The sequence below is a fragment of the Anneissia japonica genome, unplaced genomic scaffold (genome assembly GCF_011630105.1).
Source record: "Anneissia japonica isolate Jap-2015-1 unplaced genomic scaffold, ASM1163010v1 scaffold287740_len772037_cov194, whole genome shotgun sequence".
NCBI classification, from domain to species: domain Eukaryota; kingdom Metazoa; phylum Echinodermata; class Crinoidea; order Comatulida; family Comatulidae; genus Anneissia; species Anneissia japonica.
The window spans coordinates 412419-423681 of record NW_022736571.1 but is presented as its reverse complement, the minus strand read 5'-3'; the positions used below and the strand labels follow the sequence as shown (position 1 = coordinate 423681).

The window sequence follows — 11263 nt, the reverse complement described above, 5'->3', positions numbered from 1 at the left end:
TTTCTTTTTTTTTTTTTTTTTTTTGTTTTTGTGGAGGACTGGATCGTCATGGAAAGTCGTTATTTATATATATACAGTATCCATACATGCAGACACTCTTTCAATATATTAATTATGCAACACAAGATTCTGCCAAAAATATTACATACAGGCCTATAATAAACCTGTCTCTTATACACATCTAGATGTGTATAAGAGACAGGTAACCTAAAATTAGGGCCTGGAACCCAGGCTAAGAACTTAGGTACAACAATAACAGGCACAGATCCATAGGCGCTATATTGTTACAGAATGGATTGCATATAATCCTGAAAATGCGTTTTTCTTTCGTTCTAATTCATAGGCCGAATTTCTGAACTATGCTGCTTTCAACCTCCATCGGGCAATGGCAACTGCAATAGCGTCGTGTAACGAAGCTTTCACTTTCTCCGCTTACCGCGCTCGCACCTTGGCAACATTCAACAAGAGTCACGTAAATAATATTTTTTATTACGTAAATATAATTTCTTAGATTGATATTTTTGTTGTCGGTTCCTCATACAGTGCTCCCACCAATTCGAGACCTCTTTTATAAACAAACTGACCACCTATCTTTTAAATTTCGAGCTCACCTTGTAATTATGAGACCCCTCTAACTCGAGACTGAGATCACTTTTATGAAGGTTTCTTATTTAGTGCCTTGAAATAGGTAGCTTTTAAAAGCAAATGCCGTATGGCAGGTCGTCCGTAATAGGCATCTATGTTTGTAAAACAGACCGATCACTAAATTAGGCCAGTTTGATTAAAACGATTTTATAAAAAAATATAAATACATACATGATCCTGATTCCTTTTGGAAACTTAGGCAAGGATGTAAGGTTGTTAAAGTCCAGTACTCTAAAAGATAGAATTTTTTTGTTAGAGTAGAATTAAACAATTATATTAGGTCAATAACGACTTTAAGTGGTGATTGGTATGAATTAAATAAAGAGGCAGTTTTTCAAGCACATAATTACAACATTGATATTATAAGTTGTATCAGTGTGAATTAAAACTCAAGAAATTACAGTCAAATTTAACGCCAAAACGGGTAAAAGATGTACGCTAATATGCAATAAAACTTAAAATATCAGTTACACACGATGAATTTTTAATTTATTTTATCATATAAAATGTCACAATTTTGTTTTGTTTTGATCACTTCAAGATGTCTACCGATTCGTGAAAAAAGGGTATTTGAAATAGGATAAACATGGTTAATGTGAACATTACCTACATTCTGAAGTGTGGACGCCCGTTGTATGCAGATAAAAGTGGATTCCACAGGCTGCATCATAGTTAATGGAAGGAGTTCTCATTCAAATGATATCACAATACGTAGGCCGCGTATATACGCACAAAAACGTGTCCACTTACATTATATTTAGGTACTGCAGTCGAAGCAACGTATCATTCGGTATCTCCAATATATTGTTCTTCGAAGCATCACTTAAGAGAAAAAAATCACCAATAATGTAGGAATTCAGAATGAGTCGTTATAAAAAAAATCGCATTAAGATGGGCTACCAGGGAAAATTAGTAAAGCTTCAGGCCCGTAGACAGCGATTTTTTAATAAATCGCCCTTTGACCAGCGAACCCAAACCCAAATAACTCATACATTTTGAAAAAGTTTTTTTTTTCTTGTATACCAAGCGGATGTATTGCTCTCAATGCCGTAGTCATCTCTTGGGACGGTTGGAACAGTCCTACACAATGTTTCTATTGTTCCACAAAGAATTGGTCTACATTTTGAAAAATAGGTCCAAATTATGCGATTTCACACATAAAATGGGTCCACATTTTGGAAAAGGGGTCCAGATTTCTCATATTTAGCATAAAATGGGTAAAATTTTAAGAAAATGGGTCCAGATTTTTCATATTTTTTCCTAAAATGGGTAAATATTTAAGAAAATGGGTCCACATTACTCGTAAAGTGGGTCCACCCTGATATTGTCCCGCATTTTTCGGAAATATTGGCTACGGTATTGATTGCTCTTCTTCCTTCACATTAAATACTTCTTCTGACGATTTCAAGGAGTAATGGGACTGGGACTTGTTTCCCTCCCTGGCAGTATTGCAGTGAATTGAAAATAATTGCCTACTACATTTCAGCAGTGTCTTAACTAGGGGTGCGCAAATAGTACACACCCCTCCTCGCTAAAATCTTGTTCCCCTAGTCGCCCTATTGGAAACCGTGGAAACCCAAAAAGTTACGCTTAAGTAGTTAATAATCACCCCGTAACAACCGAAATCCAGTTTTGTCCAAATGCCATTATCCTACCCAGGATTATCAAAACCCAGTTAATCAAAACCCAGTTTACCTAATTTTGACTACTGCATTATATTTACCGTCGTGGGTAGAAGTGCCAATCTGGCCAAGATCCCACCTCATAACCTTTGAGGTATCTTCTGGCAGGATTTTAAAGAAGAGAATATGAGTTGAGCTCCCTAATTAGCCCTAAAGTTCAATTTAATTCAAGATAATACTACATTATTTAGCCAGATTTCAGCTAGCCCATCCTCCGGTATACCGCTAGGTTCGCCACTGCATTTCAAATAAAAATATCACCATACTTTCAATTGTTTGCGAAGAAACACCTCTACTTTTTATATTAAACGACATGAAGACGGAAGTCGGGGTATTGTTTTTTTCAATTTTGCACTCGCTTTTACATCGTAATACCAAAAAGTTGGCGTATCTACGAATAGCTAGATGATGAATGTTAACATTACTTGTGACTTTAGGAAAGGTATTAAAGAAGCACAAACAAATAATCATTTAGATCGATGAGGATGTATTTTAATTCGGAGCTTTGACTTTTTACATTGTTAAAAATAGTATATAATTAGGCTTATAGGCGAAGAAGCCTAAATTTAAAGAGATATTTTTTTATTCTGAACCAAAAACCTATACAAACATCCAAACATTTACAATATTGTGCGAAAGTTGATAAAGATTGGAATTTTTATAATTCAATTTTGGTTTTAACATCTTAAAGAGTGTCCGCACTCTTGGAGTGACTATTGACTCGGCAGCAGGTCTCAGCCTACAAGTATCTAATGTTAGCATTGCTTTTAAGTTCCATCTAAGAAACTTATGGAGAATCAGGAAGTTCATAGATAGTGATACCTGCCATGCTGTTATGAGGGCACTGGTTCTTTCAATACAGGACTACTGCAATTCACTATGCAGTGGACTGTTAAAAAAAAGATATATTCACCCTGCAAAAACTTCTACAGCTAGATTATTTTTTTCTTGTAAGTCACCAATACTGTTCATTGACCTATATCACAAGGCATTTCTCACAGACTATTGGTCACAATGAGTTGCCTTTTATGTCCAATTCCTGAAAATGTATTATTATTTTTATTTGGTCTAGTTTAGATTAAAATTGACAGAAAATGCCCATACTCACCTTTGACCACAATACAAGTTATAACTCCGTAATTACTAGTTTTAGAGATCTGATTTTGGTATAATTTAGTTTGTAAACATATCTATTCAATTAATATTATTAAACGCATTAAAAGAATTCATATCAAATCAAGCCTGTTTAAGTTTTAATATAATAATTAGTATATATATATATATATATATATATATATATATAATGTATGTTCCGAAATAATAGAGCTGGAGTCGTCCTATACGTGTTCAATTTCAATTTATTAACACCCATCAAAGCATCTAGTCCAGTAAATCTACAAAACACCAGGCAAACAGCATCGTACCATACGCGATGCTGACCGTACGCAGGAGCAAGGTTGCCTAGGAACCTTCTCAGTACGTAAACAAGGTTGCAATTGCCATAACTCTCCCATAATGTTTATACAATGTTCTCGTCTAGACTCCCTACAACCTTCCCCGCCTAGGAGACATCGTCCCCTAATGACTCACATAAGTAACTACTGTACGTCTTTTCTTATTATCTCGTATTTCAGAATTTAACCATTATTAAATAACCAAAAACTGTACCAACATTATAATCATGTATAGATGCAAACAATGTCTTAAACTACTAGTAAATCATTTTCAACTCATTAAACACAACGCCTCAATTTAACTTGAACCATATTTGCAATCAGTTGTGTGCATCATATCGGTCATACATATCTTTAATTCACATCGGTGTAGCACTTTCTCCTTTCCCAGTTTGTTGCGTACCACATATTCTGGGCTCTCCTCAAATGGTTGCTTTATCACTAAATATGGCTCACTCTCCCAATAGTCCTGAACCTTTGATCGTCCTTTGAATCCTCGCGTACGGACCAGTACATGCTGCCCCACGCTGAGGGGTTTCTCAAATACCTTCTGAGACCGTCCACGAGTATTGGCTATCTGTGCTAAGTGTTTACTCGCTATCCTGCGGGCCATTTTAAGTTTGGACTGGTGTTGAGTGACATACGTTGCTATAGTTCCATCATTAGTGGATCTGGCTTCCCCGCCTAAGACCAAACCATGTGGTGGAAGAGCGTTTCTTCCAAACATTAAGAAGAATGGTTCAATTCCGGTGCTGGAGTGTGACGTGTTGTTGTATGAAAACACCAGGCTAGGAAGGTATTCAGGCCACTTCAGCTTGGCCTCCTCCGAAAGGGTAGACAAGAGGTTGTGAAGGGTCCTGTTGAACCTCTCGCATTGCCCGTCTCCTGAGGGGTGGTATTGTGTAGTGTGGCTCCGTTTAATGCCGTAGAGGTTACACAGATCTCGTACAACTTGTGCCTCAAAGTTTCTGCCTTGGTCCGAGTGTAAGCGCATTGGACATCCATAAGGAGTAAAGACATACTTCACTAGGGCCTTGGCGATCGTTATAGCACGCTTATCTCTAGTCGGAATTGCCCACGCATATTTCGTAAACACGTCAGTCAGAACCAAGATGTTTTCGAAACCGTCTTTTGATGGTTCTACTACAGTGTAGTCCATAGCTATAGTCTCCATTGGAGCCGATGCAGTAATTGTCCCATACATTGGTAGTGTTTTCCGCACGGGGGGTTTACTCAAGCTCCAGCGGCGACAATTTGAACAACATTTTTTGATAATTTCGTACATACCAATCCAATAGAAGACCTTCCAAATTGATTTGAAAGTTCGTTTTGCTCCAAGGTGTCCTGCTTCATCATGGTATTTAGTAAGCACTTCTCCCACCAGGGAAAAAGGAAGGACCTTCTGTGAATATACCACGTTATACGGGGCTGTCACTCTCCGACACAAAAAACGCCAGAATCCATTGTGAGTCGTTTCCAGTCGCGTAGTAGCTTCAGGGTATTCTGGGTACAGGAAACCCGATTAGGCTGCCTCCCTCTAGAGACAAATCGTACAACCTCTTGCAGATGCATATCTTCCTGCTGTAGCTGCTTGAATTCTTCTAACGTGTATGCTGGGAAGCAAATGGTTCCTCTCTGTTGACATACTTCAACATGTTGATGTATTGCGGGTGGGAGGAGAGTCCCTAAACTGTACACCCCAAGGCAAGCTCCCACAGTACTGCTCGACACAACTACGGTGCAATCTCTAATTAGTTCGTCTGCTTAATCGGGTCTATACTCTTCTGAAAGTTGATTTGTCCGCTAAAGAGCATCAGGTGCCTGGTTCCTTGCACCTGGTCGGTATGTGATCTGATAGTCGAATGAGCTAAGTTGTTGAACCCATCTCATTTCAGTACAGCCTATGTTTGCCTTGTCCAAAAAGAGTAGGGGATGGTAGTCAGTCACAATAGTACATTTGTTTCCAAACAAATAATATTTGAAAACCTCAGTCACTGCCCATTTAATGGCCAGCAGTTCAAGTTTGAAGGCACTGTAACGTCCACTCTGTTCTGCTGGTCTCAATGTACGTGATGCATATGCTACTACGTGGTGTCTTCCCTTATCGTCCTCTTGAAACAGTATTGAACCTAATCCTGTACTACTGGCATCAGTCTCAACACGGAACGGTCGGGTGAAATCAGCGTATGCTAAAATCGGTGCTGTCGTAAAACACTCTATAAGAGTCTTGAACGCTGTCCAAGATTCAGTGCAGAAGGTAATCGGGCCATCTTTCGGTCGTTTTTTCTTTCTCTTATTATCTGGGCTATGTTTCAAATGACGGAAGAGTGGCGCTGCGATCGATGCATATCCTTTAATGAACCTCCGAAAAAATCCGGTAAACCCTAGGAAGGCCCTAACATCTCTCACCGTCTTAGGCTCTGGTCAGTCTTGGACAACTCGTACTTTTTCCGGATCAACAGCAACACTTCTGTTTGACACCATATGCCCAAAGTACCGCACTTCTTGCTGCAAGAGATGGCACTTGCCGGGCTTGAGCTTTAGGCCATGCATCGTTAGCTTGCTAAAGACCCGTTCAAGATTAGCTAGGTGCGTATCGAAATCCTTAGAGTACACAATGATGTCGTCAAAATAAATAAGGACAATCTCGAAGCACTGATCTCCCAGACATCTTTGCATTAGCCTTTGAAAGGTCGCTGGGGCATTTGAGAGACCGAATGGGAGACGAGTGTATTCAAACAGGCCAAACGGTACTGCAAACGCTTTTCCACGTCATCCGGATGCATCGCAACTTGGTAATAGCTACTCGTCAAGTCCAATACGCAAAAATACTGGGCCCCATCTAGTGCCTGGAGGGATTCCTCAATGCGAGGGAGGGGGAATGAATCTTTATGTGTAATTTTATTAAGTCGACGATAATCTACACATAAGCGAATGCTAGAATCCTTCTTTTGAAAGACTACAACTGGGGACGACCAAGGACTCTTGCTTTCCCTTACAATATATTTCTCCAGTAGGTCTCGAATGTGGTCTCTAACAGCTTGGTATCGGGACGGAGGTAGGGGTCTGTGTCGCTGTCTAATCTTTTTGTCTGTACCAATGTCAATTCGGTGTGTGATGGTATCGGTATACCCAAAATCCTGGTCATGGGTAGAGAAGACATCCTTATATCGTGTAAGCAGGCACTTCAATTGACCATGTCGCTTAGGAGTTAGAAGAGATGCATCTACATCAACTTGTATTGGTAGTGTACTTTCGACTGCCAATATATTTGCCACTTCAGCTACAGGCTCAGTTACTAACCCCACCTCCTCCAAATCTCCATGGACAATGGCACCATGGAAAAGAGTTCCTAAAGTTGCAGTACTCGAAATTACTACTTCGTTGTCTGTTTCATTGTGTACGACAACTGGAAATCGACCTCCGTCGACTTTTACTAGGCATGGAGGCAAAACAACTCCTGTTGGGACGCCCCCATCTTTATTTGGTTCTAGCATAGCCTCAAACGGTTCTCCCCATAACATGCACCCCTTCCCTGATACGGTGATGGACCCCACGATGGGTTCTCCATGGTTGGCGTTGGTCGAGTTACTTGCTTTACCGCCTCTACAACCTGAGTGGACATCTCATTGAATGCAGCAAGCAGGTCCTGGTTATTGCTCTCTCTACATTTCCTAATCTGTAGTGCAGCATTATGTGGCTCTTGATCATTTTGTATCGATCTACCACGAGCCTCCTCCTGTTCTTCCCTTCTTATTATAAAATCATTTTATATCTCCTGTATCGTACAGGTCCCTGCAGGTATTCCGCAGATATCTGTCTTCTAAACCCTCTATAAACTGTTCAGTTAGAGCAAAGTCAGGTTTCGAATATAGTTTATTGTCCTTCCTTTTCAGTTTTAGGAATCGTGATTCCAAGTCCACGGCATAGTCTCTAACTCTTTCAGTATATCTTTGTCGCCTGGCAAGGAAGAGTCGTTGAAGTTCTCCAACTGGTAACTTGTCGCAGTAAGATTCCTGAAAAAATGTCATTACCTCATCAATCCCTTTCTGTTCATCCAGCAATGCCTTCACCTCTATCTTCGGCCCATCCCGCAAATGGTAAAGCAGTAAAGCTCCTCGTTGCTCATCCTGTATGGAATATCTAATAAACAAGTTCTTTACGTTGGATAGGAATTCACTTACGTCTGTATTCTTGCCATCAAATTTCGGAAATTTTAACTCTGGAATCATAACAATTGTGGTTTTGGTGTTGGAGCATTATGAATCTGCGATTTATCTGTCGATGATGGTGTTAGCGCAGAGTACACTACATTTCTCCAACCATTAGGTGGTGGCTTAATCATCTCATCCTGAGCTAGGAGTCCAATTTTCTTCTCATCATCTAAGTACGACAAGCCCACTGCCGTAGGGCAGAGAGTACGTAGCGCACTAAGCTGAAATGGGCTATTCGCCTCTGCAACAGGAATAGTTATTACCTCCCCTCCTATTTGAATATTTACACAAGTTTGTTCAGCCATTATTTACACAATACAATATCATATAGCAAATTATCACTCTACACCAATGCAAAATATACTGACGACGATCACAATAGACCTACTGTAGGCCTAAGGCAGAGATAATTACCCCTAGAAAAATTATTGTGAACGAAATATTCGTTAGCTAAGAGGGCACCACACGATTAACTAAAACATTAAAATCGTGATATTTGAAGAAATTGATCAAATAGGCCTATATTAAACACACATTCAAAATCATTGGAATTTGTTAACAAAGTAATTACTGTATTATCCAAATTAGTATTCTCGCTGGCAAAGAAATCGAACCTGCAATTCACAGAATATGTCGTAGCTTAATCGCATAATACGACTCCGCCTCACTCTATCCTGCCGACTACGCCAGATGTAGAGGTTGTGTCGTTTCATTAGAGCTGGAGTCGTCCTATACGTGTTCAACTTAACTTAACAAACTATTTATTAACACCTATCAAAGCATCTAGTCCAGTAAATCAACAAAACATCAGGCAAAAAGCATCGTACCATACGCGACGCTGACCGTACGCAGGAGCAAGGTTGCCTAGGAACCTTCTCAGTACGTAAACAAGGTTGCCAGAACTCTCCCATAGTGATTATACAATGTTCTCGTCTGGACTCCCTGGGGTGTGGGGTTATTTCTTGTGCTCTTAATATTTTCTTCCCAATGCATTACTGATTCCTTTATATGATATCACATAAAATAAATTTACTATTGTATGATATATAAATGAACAACGACATGATCTATTTGAATTTTTTTAAATTTTTAAACCAATTTTTGGCAGCGGCCATTTTGAAATTCAAAATGAAGGCCCTAGAAGTGAATACAACTAGCACCCATTTTTTTTTTCTTAATCAGTGAATTTTTTTTAGACATTTCTAGATATGTTTGCCAAGAATGTACCCCAGTCAAGGGCGTCGATCCGTGGCTGCAAGTGGGGGGACGAGATGAAAAATAAAGCCTTGAGCCGTAGGCCAAAGCAATGGCTGGGGACCAGGGGGCATATAGCCTTTTAATTGTTTTTAAGCAATGCAATTAACATTTATTTCCATACGAAATTTTTCAAAATATTCAGTGGCGGATCCAATAATTAAAATAGTGCTAGGCTAGAGAGGGACTTTTACAGATGGAGAGTGTAGCTGGACTACCACCTTAGCCCCACCATGGTTGGGGCTGAGGTAAGAAATTTATGATTATGGCACTCTCAGACTGAATTTGAATATAATTTTAATTTTTCTCCACTTTTAAATTCCGAAAAAAAAATAGTGATGGTGGGACGGCTGCGACCCTTGAATCTGCCACTGAAATACTCATCATAAAAAGTTTTTAAAATTATCCTTTTTAGTCATAATTATGCCCGCTTTTATATTTCGTCCAAACTAACATTCATAAAAATAATGATTTATTATCTACTGATTAGCTTGTTACGTATTCAAAATTCGAACTATGAAAAACAAATAAGATAAACTTAAAACAGTCATTTATTTAGTCTTTTTGCATGTACAGTACTTTTAAAAGCAATCAAGAGGTTTTTGCTTTTCTCCTCTTTTTGAATTTCACTTTTGTGTAAGTAATATTGCGATAAATTATTGGAAATAATACCGTCTAATTTACGATCAAACAGGACTAGGGAGATAAGGAGCATACAAAACATTAGTTAGCATTTTGATTTCACAAACATAAAGGTGATTTAGTTAATTTATCATTATCAGTGGCGGCACCATGTTTGGGGCTGAGGAAAGAAGATTTATGATTATGACACCTCTAGATTACCGGAAATGGCACTCTCAGACTAATTCTAATTATAATTTGCCTTTGTTTTTTTCCCATTTTTTAAAAATAATTTTGAAAAAATTAGGGCCGGCTAGGCCCCACTTGAATCTGCCACTGATTATTATGGCGCCATTGCGAGACTGCGTCAACGTAACACTGGAGTTTTGGTAGGCACGGTTTTGGGGCGAAAAGGTTATGGTACTCGGTTTTACACTTAATCGAAATCACATCATATACATCATATCCGTGTTAAAGGTTAAAATTTAAAAAAAAAATACCTATTTATGTAGATAATATTAAACACTAGTATATACGTACGGGTCAAAATAATATACAAAAAGATTAAATCGTTTATAGTAGAAGTTGTGCACTTTTTAGTTTGTAAAAATATTGGCCTAATAAGGAAACATGCTTCCAATTTTAACAACGTTCAGTGGTAGATTGTTTTCACAATAAATTTAGCCTCTGATAGTCGTTGCACCCATAAAATCGATCTAGTGCGTTTCTGAGATGGTTACGAAGTGTTTAAACAATTGCGTTTTTACTCGGTTTTGGTCCGGAAAATACGTACCTCACTTAGAAAAGGTAACAGACAAAAAAATGCGTATTTTTTTATTCTTTCCATTCGCTTTTAAAAAAGAGCATTTTTGTTACTTTTAACCGAATAGTAAATAAAGAGGTGTCTACTGAATAATTTGGAGATCGATCTGCACAGCCAACATTGAAACGAGTCAAAGGTCTAAAAAGGCATTTCCGGTCATTTGTTAGCAAACTGTTTTATTAGACTAAATATAAACATGAATGTTCCAATCAAATTGATACCACAATTAACTCTCTACCACCAGTGGTTGCGGAGATAAGGACACTATGTCTATGACATTGAACATGTCAAAGGTTAGAAAGGGCATTTCCGGTCATTTTTAGAAAAACAAATTTTATTAGAGTAAATACAAACATGAATGTACCGAACAAATTAGCACCAAATTAACTGTCTACTACCAGTGGTTGCGAAGGACTTTACGGCTATGACCTTCAAAACATGACAAAGTTCTGAAATGGCATTACCGGTCGTCTTTTAGCAAATTTTTCTATTATAGGAGATAGAAATATGTTTGTTCCAAACAAATTGTCACCAAAATTTATTCTCTACCACCTGTGGGCTGTCTCTTAT

The 11263-nt window shown here is 38.6% G+C and overlaps 1 protein-coding gene across 2 annotated transcripts in view; it reads right to left on the bottom strand.

Annotated features, from left to right (window-relative positions):
• The window catches only part of LOC117116817 (leucine-rich repeat-containing G-protein coupled receptor 4-like), a 21256-nt gene that overhangs the window by 6262 nt on the left and 3731 nt on the right, over positions 1-11263 (bottom strand). The window contains exons 2-3 of one of the 2 annotated variants that reach the window (XM_033260911.1): positions 1396-1467; positions 817-876 (exon numbers count right to left, since the gene is read on the bottom strand). In XM_033260911.1, the coding sequence (XP_033116802.1) occupies positions 817-876; positions 1396-1467 (132 nt within the window). The remainder of the gene's footprint in view (positions 1-816; positions 877-1395; positions 1468-11263) is intronic. The other variant, XM_033260912.1, reaches the window with a different exon arrangement.